This window comes from Vicia villosa, linkage group LG4, assembly GCF_029867415.1.
Source record: "Vicia villosa cultivar HV-30 ecotype Madison, WI linkage group LG4, Vvil1.0, whole genome shotgun sequence".
NCBI lineage: Eukaryota > Viridiplantae > Streptophyta > Magnoliopsida > Fabales > Fabaceae > Vicia > Vicia villosa.
In genome coordinates, this window is record NC_081183.1 from 139,662,959 (window position 1) to 139,684,561 (window position 21,603).

General features: G+C 38.5%; 1 protein-coding gene across 1 annotated transcript in view; it reads left to right on the top strand.

Annotated features, from left to right (window-relative positions):
- Nucleotides 1-10,059, top strand: part of LOC131597965 (heat shock 70 kDa protein 18-like) — a 36,328-nt gene extending 26,269 nt beyond the window's left edge. Inside the window, exons 8-9 of the mRNA XM_058870621.1 lie at nucleotides 7,962-7,998; nucleotides 8,244-10,059. Coding sequence (XP_058726604.1) covers nucleotides 7,962-7,998; nucleotides 8,244-9,880 — 1,674 coding nt within the window. The 3' untranslated portion in view covers nucleotides 9,881-10,059. The remainder of the gene's footprint in view (nucleotides 1-7,961; nucleotides 7,999-8,243) is intronic.
- Nucleotides 10,060-21,603: the final 11,544 nt, after the last annotated feature.

Consider the following 21,603-nt stretch of genomic DNA (forward strand, 5'->3'; position numbering starts at 1 on the left):
AAGATCCCATAGATCACCATCTAGACCCAGAAAGTAACTTTCCAGTTTATCTTTCCAGTATTCAAAGTTTTCACCATCAAATACCGGCGGTCTAGTATAACCATTGTTACCGTTGTATTGCTCAGCAGAGCCAGATGTAGATGCAGGTGGATTTGTCGGAGTTTCACCAGCCATCTTTTAAATAAAGCGTTTTTCTCTTCCTGAATCTTTTCTAAACACGGTTAAGTGCTTGCACCTTAGAACCGGCGCTCTGATGCCAATTGAAGGATAGAAAAACACTTAGAAAGGGGGGGATTGAATAAGTGTAACTTTAAATCTTGGACGATAAAAATAAATTGCACAATTATTTTTATCCTGGTTCGCTGTTAACGAAGCTACTCCAGTCCACCCCCGCATAGATGATTTACCTCAACTGAGGATTTAATCCACTAATCGCACGGATTACAATGGTTTTCCACTTAGTCCGCAACTAAGTCTTCCAGAGTCTTCTGATCACACACTGATCACTCCAGGAACAACTGCTTAGATACCCTCTAAGACTTTCTAGAGTCTACTGATCAACACGATCACTCTAGGCTTAGTTCACTCCTAAGACTTTCCTAGAGTATTCTGATCAACACGATCACTCTAGTTACAAACTGCTCAGCCAACTGCTAAGACTTCCTAGAATATACTGATCACACGATCACTCTAGTTCCTTACAACTTAATGTAATTCTAAGAGTATTACAAATGCTTCTTAAAAGCGATAATCACAACTGTGATATTTCTCTTAATCGTTTAAGCTTAATCTCACTAATATATTACAACAGCAATGTAGTGAGCTTTGATGAAGATGAAGATTCTGAGTTTTGATTTGAACAGCGTTTCAGCAAGTTAATTTGAATTGTCTTTGTTCAGGATCGTTAACATTGCTTCTCATCAGAACTTCATATTTATAGGCGTTGAGAAGATGACCGTTGAGTGCATTTAATGCTTTGCGTGTTCCGTACAGCATTGCATTTAATGTTATACGCTTTTGTCAACTACCTCGAGCCTTGTTCACGCTGTGTCTACTGACGTAGCCTTTAGTAGCTTTTAACGTTCCTTTTGTCAGTCAGCGTAGTCTGCCACCTGTACTTCCTTCTGATCTGATGTTTATAAATACGACGTTTGAATATCATCAGAGTCAAACAGCTTGGTGCATAGCATCTTCTGATCTTCTGACCTTGAAGTGCTTCTGTTGCGTGATACCATCTTCTGATCTTCAGTGCTTCTGATCTCATGTTCTTCTGATGCTTCCATAGACCCATGTTCTGATTCTGCTTCGACCATCTTCTGATGTCTTGCCAGACCATGTTCTGATGTTGCATGCTGAACCATTTGAGACACAACTTCTGAGCGCTGAATTATGCGTACTCTTTATATATATTTCCTGAAAGGGAAATTGCATTGGATTAGAGTACCATATTATCTTAAGCAAAATTCATATTATTGTTATCATCAAAACTAAGATAATTGATAAGAACAAATCTTGTTCTAACAAAATCTTGTTCTAACATTGCCATCCTGAGGTATCTCCTCATACTGATCCTGAACCTCCTTAGCCTTGTCTTGCTTATCTTTGAGGTCTTTCATGAAGCTCAGCATTTGGGTCATTCCTCCCTTGAGGTCTTCAACAGTACCTTTCAGCTGGGTCATTTCTTCACGAAGGGCGGCTTGATTCTGCTCTAGTTGTTCCATCGCTTTCTTCTTCTGAGCTCTGGTCTTGATTTGTGGTTGAGTTGCAATGATGTGACTGGAGATGAAGATAGTTTTTTTTGCTTTAATATTTTAAAAAAGTAAATATGATATGCATGCTATGAATGATATGATTATGCAAAGTTTATGTCTTATCCACACTATTATAATACACATATATATTTATATATTATTTTTATTCCCCTTTTTTTTATATATACATGTACATTTTCTTTTTTTTTTTGCACATATGTATTATGTATATATTTTTGCATATGTATTTTTTTTTTTGTACATGTATATACACATATGTTTTCTTTTCTTTTTTTTTTTTGAGAGGTAAACAAGGTTGGTGAATATTTATAGAAACGATGAGTAACGAAAAAGAAACACACTTTATTGAAAGAAAATACTAAAAAAAAACTCCATTGTTGGTTGACAAAGATAGAAATTGAAATAACAAATTGAAAATACTTGGAATGCAATAAAAGGAAAAAAAAGCCTAAAACTAAGAACGCCTTTGGATGTCTTCTTTGAACTTATCCACCATATCTCTACAAAGCTCCATGAATTCCTTGACTTCTTTGGGAAGGATAACAAGAGATGATTCCGCCTTTGCCAAACTTTTTGGAATGTCTAGGATTAAATCGTTGCACAAGTAAACCAACTTATCATAATTATCGCGGCATTTTTCGTAGTCTTTGAGCATCTTGGGAACCATACTCACGTGCTCATAAGCAGTAGAAACAATTGTGTATTGTCTTTCCCAATAATCCCTTTCATCCCTTGCAGCATCACATAACTCTTTTTGCCTTAGTAGTAATTGCCTAAGCACAGCCAAAGCTTGAAGTGCTCTATGACGCTCATCAGTGCGCTGTAAAAGTGCTTCTTCCGCGGTTAACCTCCTTGTGCGTTCTTCTTGTCCAGCATTGCGGGCCTCTTGAAGATCAAACTTTAAATCCCTTATTTCCACTTCTTGGTCCTTAGTTCTATCCGTTAATTCAAAGACCACAGCTTCTAGATTTTTTTCGGACTCCGCTTTGTCATGGGATGCCTTTTCATAACGCCTTCTCCATCTTGCAATCTCTACATCCGCTTGTGCCAACCTTTCATTATGCGATTCTAGATTAAAATTAGCACTTAGAACTCCTTCGGTTGCACGCTTTCTTTTACTTCTTTGCCTATCATTTTCTTCTTTCATCGCTTGGAGTTCTTGATTTTTCTCTTTAAGGTCAAAGCGTAGTTGGCTCCTTTCATTAGTAAGTTGATGCAAATCAAGTTCTAATTTCTCTTTCTCCTTTCGGGACGCCTCTAGGGCAGACCTGATTCCTTCTATCTCTTCGATGGATAAAGGAACAGGATCAGGAGAATCAGGCTTGTAGGCGGGATCCACAACAAAAGGAAGCAACACTTTCTTAACTCTTTCTTGAACCCATGCGATATAAGATGCTTTTGCGATTACATTCTTTGGCCCAAAGTCTCTCCTTTGCACATTACTCCAAGCTTGAATTACTTTTTTCCATGTTCTCGGTTCACCTTTCCCATTGTCATGCAAAATCAATTCTTTTATACGTTGCTCGGAAGGTTCCTTATCCATGGAATGACCCAATTGGCGTAGTGCTAAAGCAGGATTATAATTAATACAACCAAGAGTTCCTATCAATGGCACATTGTTGAATTCTCCGCATTTGTAAATGATCTTATCTGAATTTAATTTTCTTGCATACCATAGAATAGAGTCCGCTTTAAGAGCCCTTAATTTTTGAGACCAATCGTTCCTAGTTAATTCTTTGATAAAGCAACTAGCTTTGTAGAGATGGGAAGTCAACCAAGAATAGAGCAAATGAACGCAACAAACTAGCACTCCTCTCTTTCTTTCATACCTCATATGAATAGCATAGTAAATGTTAGCGAGGATAGTCGGAGTTGGATCTTTGTCAAAAAGCCTAAAAGAAGTGAAAGCATGAATAGCGGTAGGATCAATATAGTCAATATTCTTTGGCAATAAAACAACACCGAAAACCAAGAGAGCTAACACATGTCCACAAATGTCCCATTGTTTCCTTTGAGCAAACATTAACGCTTGATTTTCTAAATAAGATCTTTTGATCCCATGCACCTCTCCCTCAGTTTTATAATTAGCTTTTAATTCCGCAGCAGACATTCCCAAAGCCTTTTCTAGATCTGAAAAGTCAACTTCCTTACCCACACCAGTATAGAATTCCTTTTTTATCCTCGAGAAACCCAACATAGCATCCATTTCTTCTAAGGTAGGAGCTAACTGAAAATCCTGGAAAGTAAAACATCTCAAAGGCGGATCATAGAATTGTACCAAAGCGGTGATAGCTTCCTCTTGTACTTTTACCCTTAGCAACTCCAATATATTCCCATAGCGGATCTCAAACCTATCCAAAGCACTTGATGGTAATTTCTCTTTAATTATCTTCAATTTCTTGATATCTGGAGTAGAAACGGTAAAGTGGACAATTGCTTTCTTCGTACTCATCCTTCCTACACATTCACCAACAAAATACATCTTACCAAATATATATATATATATATATATATATATATATATATATATATATATATATATATGTATTATTTTTTTGTGGATAAGACATGATGAGAATGCAAATGATAGATGATGCATGCAAACATAAAAAAAATAATACAAACATATAAAACACAACCAAACAAAAAACAATCAACATGATATTTCAAAGAACCCAGGTTCATAGGTTCGACGTAGGGGGCTCTTGGGAGCCAACCTTTTTATGGGGGGTTCTAGAAGGTCTCATGGGGTCGTTCGTAGCCTCCGAGACTTTTTCGTCTCTTCGGATTTTGGAACAACTCATTTTATCCATGAGGTTCGAATTTTTGGGGTAGGTTCCCGGAGAGATCAGCTAAGTATCCAGTCCAGCCCTCCACAAAGTCAAGCTTCGTTTCGGACCTTTCCAAATACCTAACCCACTCCGAGTGGAGTTATCAGTGAGATTCGTAAGGCGATTCATGTCCCCTTTTGGTCTCAAAGTTAACTCCCACACTTAAGGTTTAACCGACATGAAAATAGAGCAAAATATATAATAATAAAAGGCAAATATTTTCAGGCAGATAAAAACATAAAACAAATAAACAAATAAATAATTTAATATTCATTAAAAGATAAACCTCCCCCCAAACCCTAAATGTGGCAATTTGCCAACCCTAAAATGCGCCACAAACCCTAAACCACAAACCACAAACCACAAACCTAAACCCACTCAAGCCTTAGGAGCATAATAATTAACCTAATAGTGTTGTCCCCAGCAGAGTCGCCAGCTGTAGCAACCTGCCTAAAAATTTCAGCTTTCGAGTCGCCACCTATTCTGAAGGGCGAATAGGAAACCCTACGCAGATAAGAGATTGAGGGTAAGTTATTATAATCAGGCTGAGGGAAGGTGTTAGGCACCCTCAGCCCTTTCCTAAAGGCTAATATATCAAAGATTAGGGTTGCATGGCAGGGTTTGTAAAGAAATGTGGCAAACAGAATTTTAATGAGATGATTAAGATTTTGAAGAGGGGGGACTCGCCTTGTTGCCAAGTGCCTACGTACCTCCTTAGGGAGGATCAGAGTCTACGTAGTTCGGGGAGGGTTGTACGCCCTTTAGAGTTGAATCTGATTGAAGATGTATTTTTTAGAGGCTTTTTGGATAGCCTATCGTAGTTTGATTGTGTCGTAGTTTTGAATGGATTTTAGAATTATTTTTAGGGTTTGGGGCGTACAACCCTGATTTGGCACAATTAACCGCAATGATCAATGGGTTTGATCACCATAGTTAAAAGATTAAGGGTTTGCATCATTACCAATTCAAACCGATTGATTCGATTATCACTAATAATGACTTATTGTATTTTATTATTTTATGAATTTTATTTTATACTGTTACCTCTCATAACCGGTTAATACGGCCACAAATAATAACAGATTAATTATAGAACGAGGCAGGATTAATCACCACAATCAATAAGATGATTGCAGCCATTTAATCGAATATAGTTTGATTCTTATTTTAATTTAATAGTATTTTAATTAAAATTATTGTTAACCACAGCGATCAATCGATTTAATCGGCGCGAATAACAAATTAAAAATTTTAATATAATTATCATGTATTTATTTTTATTAAAAAATAATTATAACATAATTAATATATATTAAAATAAGTATTTTAATTTAAAATAAACAAATAATTAAAAGAAATTAGGTTTTATTGAGATTATGATTCAATATGATATTCATGAGGGACCATGGTATGGATACTTGATTATTTAGCGCTGGATCTGGTCAGGGGAAGATCCTATGGTGAGGATCTGAGGGTGTATGACGCAGGTATGAGGCTAAGGCACATGGGATCACATAAGAAAATTTCAGAAAAATATGTGTCTGGGGGAAGGCTCGAACCCATGACCTCCCCCTCACCATTTTCTCCACTAACCAACTCAACTAAAGCCAGCACGCGTTTTAGAAACGCTTCCACCACACTACATGAAAAAACAAAACGCATAACATGGAAATGCGCGCGAAACTTTGAACTGGCCAGTTACGCAGGGACACATCATCATCGTCCCCAACCAACCTGCAAATACCTGCAAAACTTAGCTATGATTTTGCTACGAATCTGTTCGTAGCCATTAGTCCTGGAAAATAGCGATTCGCATATACTCTTCAATAAATATTTCGCACCCCCTCTAAACGCTTCGTCCCAACCTTGCGAACATGCCTGTACCCTCAATTCGTCCTAATTTCACTTCTAACGTAAAGCCCCCTTTTTAAACCCTAAAAACTCAAATCGGGCATCAATGGCAGAACACAATTAAAGCACATAAACTCCACAAAACAAGTCCAGAAACGATCGGTGCATTGAACCAAACAATAATATGCAATTAGATTCTAATGTAGATGCTTGTATTGTCCAGATCGAAGGGATTTTTGAAGCAACTTACCTTGGCAAATATGAGGTAATTCTGGGGGTGTTGAAGCAGCGTATTGATCCAGACACGTTCAGAATTCCTCGATGAATCTTTTGCAACCTTTAATCCTTGCTGAAACCTCCTAGATCTCCAAAACCGAGTTAACACTTTTGGAGGATTTTTGAGTTCTTGCAAGGTTCCCTTCTGCAGAATTTTTCGTCCCCTCATTTGATCCCTTATGTTTCCTACTTATACTAGAATGGATTAGGTTAAAAGAGAAGCCCTAGAATCTCTTAAATCAAATCTTGCCATAGTTAGGAAATTTGATTTGTTTCTTGAATCCCAAGCTACTATTTTGGTCCAAATATTGTGTTGATTTCTTCCTCCAATCAATATGCACGAAATTATATTATATTTTGCCTTAAATATTGATTGGATTTGGCCTATACCAATATTTTAACACAATATTTGATTTTATACTTAATTAAATCATAAAAATGAATTAAAAAAATATATTAAATCACTTAATATGATAAATTTCGTGCCCTTTTGTTTTGGACAAGCTAATGGCTTGTGGATCAAGTTTGTACCATAAAAACATAGGCCCATTAGCAAAATTCTTTAATTTGAACCCTCCTTTTTCACATTTTGCCTCCAAAAATCACCTGACTTTGATCAAGCATATCTCCTTCATTTTTTATGCTATGAGGGTGTTCTAATACTTTTTGGAAACCTCAAGAGGTCCTCTACAAGCCACTTTGGAACATATTTCTCATTTGAAGCTTTTATCTTGATCATACCTTCTCTGACAAAAAACTGCTTTTGAAGGATGCCTGAAAATGACCTGTAATCTTTTGCTTTGTATCTCTTAAATGAAGCATTTCTAGCCCTGGCTTGTGAGACACAAAATTGTAGAGAATCCAATTTCCTTCAAAATAGACTTTGAGTGAGGAATTTCTGATGTTCCATGTGAAAGTTATGCCCAGTCAAAGTTGGGTTGACTTTCTCCTGAAGAAACCCTAATTTGAACCTTTTTATATTTGTTCATCTCTGAGTTTCTATTAATGGAATCGTGATCAATTCTTGATCAAATGATGATTATGCACCCTATACTTGATGTTTGCCCAATGATCATGGTTTGAATCATGCTTTGATATTAGTTGACCTTCCAGTTTGAATCAGTTGACTGTGAATTATCTGGATCATTTGAGTGAGCCATGTCTTGAGATTTGAACTTGGCCCTTGTTATGAGAGAGGTGTGGGAGGTAAATTTTGGGGTATGACACTAAGAATCAAGCTGCTGCCAACCCTGAAAATACTGTTTTTGGTAATTTCTATTTTCTTACTCCTTTGAATATTAGTGGTTGTTATTTCTTTGTAATGGTTGATGTTTATTCAAAAATTCGGAGGTGTTATTACACAAGTTATTTATCAATTCAAAAACCAACATACAAATTGTTTTAATGTTCAAAATCACTATTAACAAGTATTTTTAGTGCATGTATATATTTGAAATTCCTAATAAGTTATGGACCAAAAGAGTAATTAAACCTTATTTGTACAATTTTTCAGATGTTAAGAGGTTAATCGGTAGAAAGTTTAGTGATACTATTGTTCAAGATGATGTATTGTTATGGCCATTCAAGGTCAATGCCGGTGTCAATGACAAACCGATAATTACTGTTAAGTACAAGGGCCAGGAAAAACAGCTATGCGCTGAAGAAGTATCATCTATGATACTCACAAAGATGCGAGAAATTGCTGAGGCATATTTACAGTCTCCTGTTAAGAATGCTGTTGTTACTGTGCCGGCTTATTTCAGTGATTCTCAGCGAAAAGCCACCATAGACGCCGGTTCTATTGCTGGCCTCAATGTTATAAGGGTAATGAATGAACCTACTGCTGCAGCGGTTGCATATGGTTTTGACAAGAGAACTGGTTATGATGGAGAAAGAAATATTTTTGTGTTTGATCTTGGGGGTGGCACGTTTGATGTGTCTCTACTAACTATTAAAGGTGATGTGTTCAAAGTTAAGGCAACTGCTGGAAACACTCATCTTGGTGGAGAGGACTTTGATAATAGAATGGTCAATTACTTTGTACAAGAGTTCAAGAAAAAGAACAAAGTGGATGTCAGTAGAAATCCAAAAGCCTTGAGGAGGTTGAGAACGGCTTGTGAGAGGGCAAAAAGGTCACTTTCTTTCCTTGTTACCGCCACTATTGAGGTAGATTCTTTATTTCAAGGCATTGACTTTTCATCATCCATCAATAGGGCCAAGTTTGAGGAAATGAATATGGACCTTTTTAATGAGTGTATGAAGACTGTTGAGAGTTGTCTTACTGACGCTAAGATGGATAAGGGCAGGGTAGATGATGTTGTTCTTGTTGGTGGATCTTCTAGGATTCCTAAAGTACAGCAGCTATTACAAGACTTTTTCAATGGGAAGGAGTTGTGCAAGAGCATTAACCCTGATGAGGCTGTGGCTTATGGGGCAGCTGTTCAGGCTGCTTTGTTGAGTGAAGGCTTTAATACTGTTCCAAAGTTGGTTCTACAAGACGTTACACCATTGTCTCTTGGCAGGTCCGTAGTAGGAGATATCATGAGTGTGGTTATTCCTAGGAACACTTGCATTCCTGTCAAGAATACGCTACAATATGTTACGGTTAAAGATAACCAAACCAGTTCATTTGTTGAGGTTTATGAGGGTGAGAGAACAAGAGCTAGTGAAAACAATTTGCTTGGTTCTTTTACTCTTTCTGGTCATACCCCAGCTCCTCGTGGCCACCCTTTGGATGTTTGTTTTGCTATTGATGAAAATGGTATTTTGACAGTTTCTGCTAAGGAATGTTCCACCGGTAAAATGAATGAGATTACAATAACCAATTACAAGGAGAGGATGTCAGCTGAAGAAATTAGAAAATTGATTAAAGAAGCTGAGAATTTTCATATTGAAGACAAGAAATTTCTAAGGAAGGCCAAAGCAGTGAATGCATTGGATGACTACATTTACAAAATGATAAATACTTTAAAAATAAAGGATATTAATTTGAAGCTCTCCTCACAAGAAATCAAGCAGATTGAAGATGCAATTGCAGTGGCTAAAAACCTCGTTGACGAGAATAACAAGCAGGTTGAAATAGAAGTTCTGGAAGATCACCTAGAAGGGATTGAGAGTAGGATGAAACAAATTATAGCTAAGACTATTTAGTTTTTATAAAGTTTAGAGGCGACATGTTACTTAAATTGTTTTTGTCATTTTGCTTTATTTCTTAACCATGCAACAACTGACTGATACTGTGATGTTTGACTGAAACTGTGATGTTTGATTCAAATGCAGTTGTTTTAGATTTCATTTGTTTAGTTTACAAGTCTCTTTAATTAGTATACAAAGAAACCCGAACACGTTCTACTTCAGTCTTCTTCAATAGTCTAATCTGCTGTGTAATCAGTTGGTTGAGTTTGAGTACTTTATAGGATAGTATTTTGTTTGTTTCATGCTCAAATTATGTATTGAAAGTTTAAAGCTAAGATCTCTGCAGTTAAAACTTTGATGGAAAATGGATTATGCGTTTTTTATGTAAAAACACTTACTACAAGCTTCTTTTTTATATTGATTTTCATTTCTGAAATCGAAGAAAATGACAACTCCTAAAATGAAATGATTATTAAAAATGGATAATTGTAGAAGCTTTCGTCTGTTCATTTTTTATGTGAAGTATATTTGCTAGTGAGACTCGCTTATTGTTTGGCTCTATAATTTAGAAATTGTGCTCAAGGTTTGAAATAGGAAATCTGTTTTTTTTGGCATATTTGGTGTCCTAGAAATAAGTTATATTTAAAGATAAGCTCCCTGAATGTGAACTTGATCATGACTTTCATATTTGCTCATTTACATACTTTGGAAAAGCTTTTGGGGATATAGACCGTCTAGGATTTCCAAGACAAACTCGTATGGTTTCTTGTAAATAAGGAGATGAAAATTTTGGAAAATTTCTTTAGCCACCTCCCTATGGGGGTCACCCCCAGCGAAAAATCTAAATTACCCCTGCTTCGGAAATGAACTTCCGAAGCATTTTTTTTAAAAAAAAATTTCCACAATTCGAAAGTGCATCTCCGAAAACACCTCATGGGGGGTGTTTTCGGAGATGAACTTCCGAAAACACATTTGTTCAGATTTTGGGGGGTTTCGGAAATGAACTTCCGAATTATGTAGAAACTGTGTTTTTTTTTTATGTTTTTCTTAACAGTCTCGTATTTTTAATTAAAAGAAACCGGGAAATAAAATAAGCGACATATAAACAGAAAAAACTAATATGATAAAAAAAGTAATATATACAAGCCGATCCAAATCCAAATAAAAATAGTGTGCTAAAGATACAATCCGAAAACAAAAAATAAATAAACCCGACCACTACTGGGTGTGCCTAACCCTCTCTCCCTGGGACCTCCTCTGCCGCCTGTATGTCGCCGCACGGCCCGCATCAGTGACGATCATCTCCATCACGGCGACTGCCTCTGGACCACCCTGATGAACGACACCTCGATCCAACGCGTCCCGCCCAAGCATCTCTATCCGCTGGCAGATCGGCATGAGATCAATGGCGTGGTCATCCTCGGCCTGCTGGTTCTCCAGGATCTCCTCGTGTGCTGGCCTAGGAGCGCCGGGAACGTCGGGTCTCAGCAGAGGATGTGACACCCGGTAGAACCATGTGACGTATCCCTCCACACTGTGCCAGTCCTGTGTGACCCGAGTGCGACGGTACTCCTGCGGTACCACATGATGCTGCCAGTCCTTCCATATGGCAGTGAGCTGCACTCGGGTCACTGTGTCGGGAGCAGCCTCAAAGGGTGACCTGGGTATCTGCTGCACGAATCCGAACTGACGCATGCACCGCTCAGGGAGATACCGGACCATGATGCCGGTCCCGCATGCCAACCAGCCTGAATATAAAGCAATGTCGTCAAAGGGGATAACCTGAGCGTAGTCGCTGAACGGCCTCAAGGTGACGTCGTCGTGCATCGTGCGGTCCAGGTATCCACGGTATGGTCCCACCGCATTGTTCCCCCTCTGGAGAACGTATCTGGCGGCCCTGGGCATGGTGTCAACGTACACAGGATCGATGTGGAAGTCGTGGATGCGGGAGAAGTAGGAGATGATCCAGCTCTGAAACAGAAACACGATAATGTAATATAAATAAATACGAAACATAAATAAATACGAAACAATTAAAATGAAACGTACCGTAAGTAGTATGCAGGATCCGACCAACTGCCTCGTCCTCCAGTTGGAGGCCTCATTCAGCTTCTAGTAGAGGTATGCCATAGTAGCTGCCCCCTAGTTCCACTGGTGAACGGTATCCAGGTCCATGAAGTAGCGGAGGTAGGTCACGTCGACGTACCTTGCACTCTTGTCCACAAAGCATGCAGCGCCTACCACATGCATGTACCAGCACCGGAGAGCGCAGCCGCGGTGATACTGTGTTAATAGATCGTCACCCGCCTCCTCGGCATCGACCGCCGCGTCCAGGTGGTGCTCGAAATAGCGGCTCAGTGTGGTGAACCGGATATGAGGCCCATTTTCGTGATGCACTCGAAGTCAGCAACTCCGGGCTCCATGCCCAAATAGAGCGCCATCCACTGACTGGCCTCGACCCTCTGGATTTGGGAGTGGGTCAACAGCGGCCCCCTGATGGGCAGGTGGAGAAGACACTGCACATTATGCAAGGTGATCGTCATCTTCCCAACCGACAAGTGGAAAGAAGACGTCTCCTTGTGCCAGCGCTCCACAAATGCCCCCTGCATGTCGTGGCTGATGGTGGTGTACCCCGTCATGCAGAGCCCGCTAAGCCCTGAACCTCGCACCGCGTCGTTAAACCACTCAGCTACTGGTTTAAACAGACTGAAAATCTTCCGGGCGTGGTTCACCATTTTCAAAGGATCTCTCTCCTGTTACAAAAAAACAAATAAAAGCATATGTTAAATAGACCGTTAAGAAAATATCGAATAAACGTCTAAATTATAAAATGTTAAATTAAAAAAAATACCTCTCCCTTCCAGATACGCCGAGCGACGTGATCGTGGTAGCTAATCAGCACAGAAGTGTCAAAGGGCCCTCCCGGGTAGCTGTCCTCCTGCTCATCCTCCTCCCCGGGTGGAGGGTCAACATCCGGTACCCCCTCCGGTTCGTGGTATGGCACTGCCACCTCCTCCTCCTGCTCCTCCTCCTCCTCTCGCTGGCGGGAAGAAGATACCCGAGCCAGCCGACTCCTAGATCCAGATGAAGAGGTACCCTCTCCCACGTCCACGAGAACTCGCACACGTCGTCCCCGGCCCTGCCCCCGTCCCTGTGTCGACGCCAGCTGCGCCGCCGCCTGCTCGCGTCTAGCCGACGCAATCTGGGTCTCTCTACCCTGTCTGATGCGTGCTGGTTGGTTGCCTGACATGTTCCTGTAAACAATTGAAATCGATTAATATGCGAGACAAAAGAAAAAACTAAAAAAATTGCACTTCTGATACAATTCGGAAGTTCATTTCCGAAACTGGGATGGAGGTGTTTTCGGAAATGAACTTCCGAAACACCCCTGCGCAGAACTTCTCTGCAACCTCCAATGGCAGACCCCAAAATCAAACTTCAAACCTATGTCTACACATTCTAAACATCCTAAATATCAGTACCAACCTAACCTAATACATTTTTTGCTATTTGTAAACACCCTAATATGAATTTTAATCATAGATCTAAAACTCAAAATGCTTACCGATTGAAGAGATTGGAGTGCTTTTTAATGTAGTATAGGAAGCTTATTGGAGCCTTTGATGTAGCCTTGGAAGTGTTTGCACAAAATTTCTCCTTTGGTTGTGTTTGATGTTGAATTAGGGTAAATGAATGGGGGAGGGGGAGTGTTTTGCTAAATTTACAAAACGCGCAATATTTCGGAAATGAACTTCCGAAATGCTGTTTTCGGAAATGAACTTCCGAAATAAGACAATTTTTCCAAAAAAATAGGCGCTTTCGGAGATGCATCTCCGAAAACACCTTTTTCTTGCATTTCGGAAATGCATTTCCGAAGTCAGGGGTAGTTTGGGTTTTTCACCAGAGGTGAACTAGAAGGTTGGGAGGTGGCCAAAGAAATTTCCAAATTTTGTGATCCTTAATGCCCAACAAGGAGGTATGGTTACTAACCTGGGTAATGTCAGTTTCAATGGTTTGTCTAGGAGATCGACCCTAATGTCAGTTTTAATGGGCTATGTTTGCGAGTTTGGAGGGGAGGAGAGGGGAAGACTTTCGAAAACAAAATTTTAAAAAATTATAGGAAAATATTTGAAATTTTTTGAAAAAATGATTTTATTTAAAATGATAAAAGAGTCATTATCATTACTAAATTTTTAATTTTCATAATAGCATAACAATCTATAAGATATTTGGAAAATTTATGTAAGCCCTCCAAAACCTTCCTTCAATACAATTTTTGAGTTTTTCCATTTTATGGGGTTTTTGATGTTATGAATAAAATCAAATCCTCCAAAACCCTCTTACCCAAAATGTTTCTATTCTTGTCACCTAATTCTTCCTATTTTCCAAAGTTCTCCCCTTCCTTCCCCTCCAAACCCACAAACAAAGTCTAAAAGCTATTTTAAGGGATTTTGAATTGGCTTCGGGGTTATGTGTGAATTTAAACCAGAACAAAATCTATGGAATCAATGTGAAGGAAGAACTTATGCATGCTGCATCAACTTTCCTATCTTGCAACATTAGTACCATTCCTTTTCATGTTTATTAGGATACCCGTGAGGGCCAACCAAGAAGAAGGGGGACTTGGAATCCCACGCTGGCTAAGTTGCATAGAAGAATATCTTCATGGCAAGGCAAACAGATGTCACTAGGTGGAAGAGTGGTGGTGATGAAAGATATTGTTAGAATTTGATATTTTCCTCAAAAAAAAACTTTATTATTTTTTGGTTTCTATTCATCTCTTCTCCTATGTTTGGAGGAGAAAATTATCACTTGTGGGTTGCAAAAGTGATCATTTATTTGAGAGCTCAAAGTTTATGGGATGTTGTAGAAAATAGAAGCAACCCACCACCTCTATCAAATAACCCAACACTAGCTCAAATAAGAAATCACGATGATGAAATGGCAAAAGAAGGAAGAGCATTTACGATAATGCATGCATTACTACATGACAATATATTTATCAAGATCTTGAATCTTGAGACTGCAAAACAAGTTTGGGGCAAGTTGAAAGAGGAGTTCCAAGGGAGTGAAAGAACAAAGAAGATGCAAGTGTTGAACTTGAGAAGAGAGTTTGAAGCACTAAAAATAAAAGAAACTGAAACTGTTAGAGAATTTTCTGACAGAATTTCGAAAGTTGTTTCACAAATCAGATTGTTGGAAGAGGAACTAAGTGATCAAAGAGTTGTGGAGAAAATTATGGTGTGTCTTCCAGAAATATTTGAAGCAAAAATATCCTCTCTCGAAGAAACTAAGGACTTTTCTCAAATCACACTTGCATAGCTTGTTAATGCTTTGCAAGCTACTAAGCAGAGAAGATCTTTAAAGATGGAGGAAAATGTTAAAGGTGCTTTTGCGGCCAGCACCAAAGGAAAAAACCAAAGCTACAACGGTTTTGGGAAGAAGACTTTTGGTGAGAATAAAGGATAAGGAAAAAGGGAGGAAGTCAACAACACAGGAGAGAGTTGGAAAAAGAAGTTTCCACTTTGTCAACATTGCAAAATAAATACTCATTTAGAGAAGTATTGTTGGTACAAGCAAGGAGTTAAATGTAGAGTCTGCAATCAACTTGATCATGTGAAGAAGGTTTGCAAAAACAAAACAAACCAACAGGGACAACAAGCCCAACTTGTAGAACACCACCAACAAGAGGAGAAATTATTCATGGCTTCTTCAATAGTTGTAAGGAAATATGGCTAATAGATAGTGGGTGCACCAATCACATGACTCATAATGTTGGCATTTTTAAGGAACTTGATAAGTCCTTCTACTCTAAAGTTACTATAGATAATGGAGAATATGTTGATGTCAAAGGAAAATGTGTTGTAGTTGTTGAAACCCCCTTAGGTATCAAATACATTTCAGATGTTTTATTTATACCTGAAATAAATCAAAGTCTTTTAAGTGTGAGGCAAATGATGGAAAAGAACTATTTATTGCATTCCAAAGACATGAGATGCACTTTAAAAGATCCTGCAGATCTAAGTTAATGACCGTTGAAGTGAGAGGTAAAAGTTTTCTAATAGAATGGAAGCAAACAAACATGCATGCTTTTCCAAGTATTGTTCAAGATTCCTCCTTGTGGCATAAAAGGTTGAGTCACTTTAGTTATTCAACCTTAAAACAAATAAGTTCTGATGACTTGGTTAAAAATTTACTAGTGATTGATGATGTTAATGACATGTATGATATATGTCAATTTGGAAAATAAAGTAGATTATCATTCCCAGCTTCGTCAACCTGGAGAGCTTCTGAAAAGTTACAGCTCATACACACTGATGTGTGTGGTCCAATGCCGACGACATCTTTAAATGACGGCAAGTATTTTCAGCTATTAATAGATGATTTTATAAGGATGAGCTGAGTATTTTTTCTAAGGCAGAAGTCATATGTATTTGCTACATTTCAGAGTTTCAAACTTATGGTTGAAAAAGAGACTGATTATCAAATTAAATAAAAAATAAGTTTGTATCCTAAAAGGTAAAATAAAAAAATAAATACAAGATTCTAATTAAATATTATTTAAAAATTTTAGTTTAAATATTATTTTTTATTTTAAAATTCGTCTCCGATCTCTATTTGCGTTGAGTTGGTCCTGTTTAATAGTAGAACTCATTAATTCAAGGATATATGAATTTAAATTTAGATTCACATTCTTCGAGAAGGTGGTATTTATGTAGATTTCTTTGCCAATAGAGTGCCGACTTGCTTAAGTATCTTTATCTTTACAGAAATGATAGCTTGACACTAACACATACACCAACACCGTATGTATATACGGTCATGATAGAAAAATAGCAAGTGTACAATTTTGCCTCTGTAGTAATACAGGGGAAATTCCCCGAATGTCGAATCTCAAGGACTGCTTGACGATACAGAGTTTTTTTTAGTATTTCAATTAAACAAAAGTGATAGGGGTTTTGGTTTGTTTTGCAAATAATATAAATACGCAGAGTATTAAAACGATGAACAGAGATGAGTAGGTTGCTAGGGGTCGGTGAATGATTCTTCCTGTAACAACTATCCTTCTCAATGCAATAACATAGTTTCACAATTGATTACCGGTTCTCAAGAATATCTAATCCTAAGTCCTTAGTGAAAAGATCTTTGACGTCACAACCTAATTACTATGTCCATAGATAATTATAATTATGATCAAGCATTCCAATACCAAGAATTTCCGGTTAAGATAAAATATCCCTAGTCCTAGGTGATAATTATTATCCTATGTTCTTACTCATGTCAATGAACAATTGTTGTCCAGCTAAATTAATTCATACAAATTCAGTATCCGTTTTTTCCGACGGTTAAGGCATGAAGAACAGATGTAGAACAAACCAATTATATGAAAACCGAATTGTTATTGCATTAAAGAAATAAAGTTATCACATTCAGAATCAAGATCACCCCCCTAGCAATGGGGGGTTTAGCTACTCATAAAAATAACAGAAAACATAGTGTTAATTGTAGACATTACAGATAAATGAAGGAAATCCAATCTTCAATGGAAAAAGTTCATAGAGTTCTTCAATCCTTGCACCAAATCTGAGTTCTCCAGCCTTGCACAGTGTATTTTTGCACCCAAAACTGTTCAACCTTTATCCAAACGCATTCTCCTTCTTTTATAACTGTCATTCTGGGCTTTTCAGCAAAACAGGCCCAAAAATCACGTGCAAACGCGTGTGGGAACGCGTCTGGTTCACATGACACGCGTCTGGGGACGCGTCCTGGAAGGGGGAATGTTTCCTTTGAAATTTTGCACTCCTGGACGCGTGTGGACATGCGTTTTGGCCCGTGACACGCGTCTGCAGACGCGTTTGAGCAGAGGGAGGTTTTCTGGTTCTTTCCAAGGCATGGGACGTGTGTGGAAACACGTTTAGGCTTGAGAGACGCGTCCTGGAATGCGTGTGACCAGAGAAATGCAATTTGGCTTTGAGAAACGCATCTGGGAACGCGTGTGACCAGCAGATGTGCTTTTCTTCAGTTTCTTCACTTTTTTCACCGATTTTCTCCACTTCATTCATCTGAGTCTGCAAACACTTAAACACAAAACCAAAGCATAAAATGACGAATAATGAATTAAAACATAAAATAAAATACTTCAAAGACAACTAAAAATAACGGTAAAAACATGTGTAAAAACCACTGATCAAACTCCCCCAAACTTAAACCGTTGCTTGACCTCAAGCAACCAATACAAGAAGTAATGATCTTCAGAGTACACCGGTGTTCATACGTGAAATATCCGTTTGTATTGATCAAGAAACAGTTGGTCCGGCATTCACATGATGTGACGAGTTTCTGCTACCACTTTAAACCTTAAGCTCCCCTTTTGGATACCTCTCCAACTATGCTTTGCACTTAAGTCTCTTTCAGATTTTTCTCCTCTTTCATTCGGGCAATCATATTAAGGCACTGCATTTCTTATAATAATCATCACATGCATGAGATGAATCAAGGCTTTTTATTTTCTTTTTCTGGCACCAAACGAGCAGCATTTGCTACTTTTTTAACACCGATGAAATTTTCAAACTTTGCAGTTATGTATTGTCCTTTTGGACGACGTTTGGGGATCAACCTCCTTTGGGATGAATAACCGGGTGAGGGTTACCCAACTTAGCGAGCCGGTTTCCTTTTACCTCCTTTTCATCATTTGGTGCCAACTTTATATCCTTTATTTTTTTCTCAACCAATCATCATGCATGTGAATCTGAGTTATGCCAGACTGTATCAATAAACTACTCGAGGAGTACTTCTCAGGATACAAGTACTATGGTGCAAATCTACACGTTGGACTCGTATTTCTTTTAGGGAACCAAGGGTGTTTAAACAAACCTCTTCTTGTCACATTATTCCGAACTTCCTGTCCTCAAACAATACTCCCTTCATCTCTATATACTATTCCCGATCACTCTTTAAGATCAAAACTCTTCAAAAATAAAAATAAAAATTTCGGTCACAATTTGGGAAAAATATGATTCTGTAGGTCTTACACATATTATAGCAGCAATATAAATTAAAATGCAAAGAGTAAAACCTCCCCCAAACTTGAACAAAACATTGACCTCAATGTTTTAGAACAAGCCCGAGAGAGGTGACTCACAGAGGGAAATGCACTCCATAGCTTCCACTTGAAATGCCCCTTTTATTTCCTGAAATAAGATAAACAAGAAGACAAAGTAATTATTAAAACTGTGGGTTGCCTCCCACGAAGCGCTTCGTTTAACGTCGCATGGCTCGACGGTCCATTACCCTTTATTATGGAGGGTATTTTCTATTCCACACCTGGTTGCTTTTCACCTCCGCAACCAAAAACTCATGAAGATGAAAGGCATGGACAACTTTTCTCTTCAGTTCACTTCCCACTTTCTTATGACTTTCTTATCCTTCTTAGGACTTTTGACAGCTCCATGAGTTGTTTCCACCCTAGAGGCTATGCTTGAAATTTTTTCTTGGAGCTGTTCATGCCTTTTGTCTTTTTCCTCACTTTCCGCCATACCTCTAGAAGTTTGATCATTTATTACCGCCCTATGTTTCCTAACTCCTAGCATCTTCAAGGTTACTTTTTCATCAAAAGATCTCAGCGTTAGTGTCCCTTTTTCAATGTCAAAGTTGCAGCGGCCTGTCGACAAAAACGACCTCCCAAGAAGGATAGGAGTTTCTTCGTCTTTCGGAATGTCCATGATGTGGAAGTCAATAGGGAATACAAATTTATCAACTTCCACTAGTACATCTTCAGCTACCCCATATGATTTCTTAATGGTGTGATCAGCGAACCTTAACTGTGTCTTACTCTCACTAATCTTTTCCAATTCAAGCTTTTTGAAAATGGACAAAGGCATTAAACTCACACTAGAACCAGAATCGAGGAGTACCTTTTTAAATATTATATTATTGATAGTGCATGGTATCGCCACCGCTCCAGGGTCTTTCCTCTTTATTGGGATCTTTCTTGCTGACGAGACTATTCCACACTTCTCAGTTGCAATTTTTGATTCTCCTTCCACTAATCTCTTTTTTGTCATTACCTCCTTCAGAAATTTCTTATACAATGGCATGTGCTCAAGTGCTTCGAAGAAGGGTAAATTCACCTCTAGCCTTTTGAACAGTGCAGTAAACTTCTTAAAGTCTTTCTCTTTTGAATTCTTCTTTGTCACTCTGGAAGGGAAAGGTAGTTTGATCACCGGTTAAGCATCTTTCTTATTTTTTTCTTCAACTGGTTTAACCGGTGGTGTCACAACTTCTGGCTCTTTCGGATTCTCTCTTATTTCCAAATCCACCTCTATTACCATAGGGTCATCTATTTCCTCTTTTTCTTTTTCCGATTCTAAAACCTTTTTACTCCTTATTGTAACAACATTAATCTTCTCTTGATCTTTCGGATTTTTCACAGTTGCGCTCGGAAAGTTACCTTGTGCCTGTAGAGTGAGATGTTGTGCTATTTGACCCACTTGAACTTCCAGATTTTTTATTGAAGCTGTGGTATTCCTGTGGTTATTTCTCGTCTCTTCTTGAAACTGAGAGCATTGTCCAGCCAATCTCTCAATAGCTACTTCCCACTCTGCCTTCTGAGGATTTTGTTGTTGATCTTTCCAAGCGAAGTTGGGATGATTCTTCCATCCTGGATTATAGGTGTTAGAATACGGATTATTTTGTCTCAAGAATTTGATTTCTTCAATTTGCTTGGGAGTTGCAACACAACACACAGTTTGGTGAGGGCCATTACAAATTTCACAAATCACAGGTTGAGCTTGTTGGATTTGAGCAACCTGTTGAGTACCTATATTCATAGCCTTTAATCTCTTTTCTACCTCTGCAGCTATCGCATCTTCAACCCAGATTTTTGAGGTTTCCAGCTTAAGATCAATGATTCCTTCTGGTTTGCTAGCACACCTATCATACAGCTCCAAATGCTCATTTGCAGCTATTGCTTCAATGATTTTTGTGATGCCGGAGGCAGTTGTGAAATTTGTTGAGCCTCCAACTGCTGTATCAATCAATTGCTTTGTTTTCATTCTGAGCCCATTGACAAATACTTGCATCTGTTCAGTCTTGTCCATATTATGAGTGGGACATGCTACTAGTATTCTTTTGAATCTTTTGTAAGCATCTCCTAAGGGCTCACCCTCCTTCTGCTTGAAGTTCAAAATGTCGTACCTCTTTCTTATAAAGACCGAGGCGGGGAAATACTCATTCAAGAAAGCCTTCTCCATCTCTTCCCATTATGTGATACTGCCTGCTGAAAGAGAATAGAACCACTCTTCTGCTTCTTCGGCTAATGTGAACGGGAACATTCTCAGCTTCTTCGCTTCTTTTGTATGCCCTTCAATTTTTAGAGTTGTGCTCACGGTCAGAAATCTCTGTAGGTGCTTGTTTTCATCTTCATTAACCTTTCCGGTGAAAGGTTTTCTTTCCAATTGATTTATTGTGCTCGGATGCAATTGAAAATTTGCCGCATTTACCGGTTGGTTGACAATTGTGAGTCTACCACCCGGTGTGTTCGCAGCACCATAGTCTCCGAGAAGTCTCTCAGGTGGAGGTGGATTCTCGCCCACGGTTTCTTCTTCATTTTCAGAATCTGAACTTGAATGAACTGAAACAATTTCTTCTTCAGATTCCAGATTAGCCAACCGAGCTTGTCTACGCCTTGCGTGTAAAGTTCTTTCAATTTCTGCGTCAAAAAGAAATTCAGCTGAGGC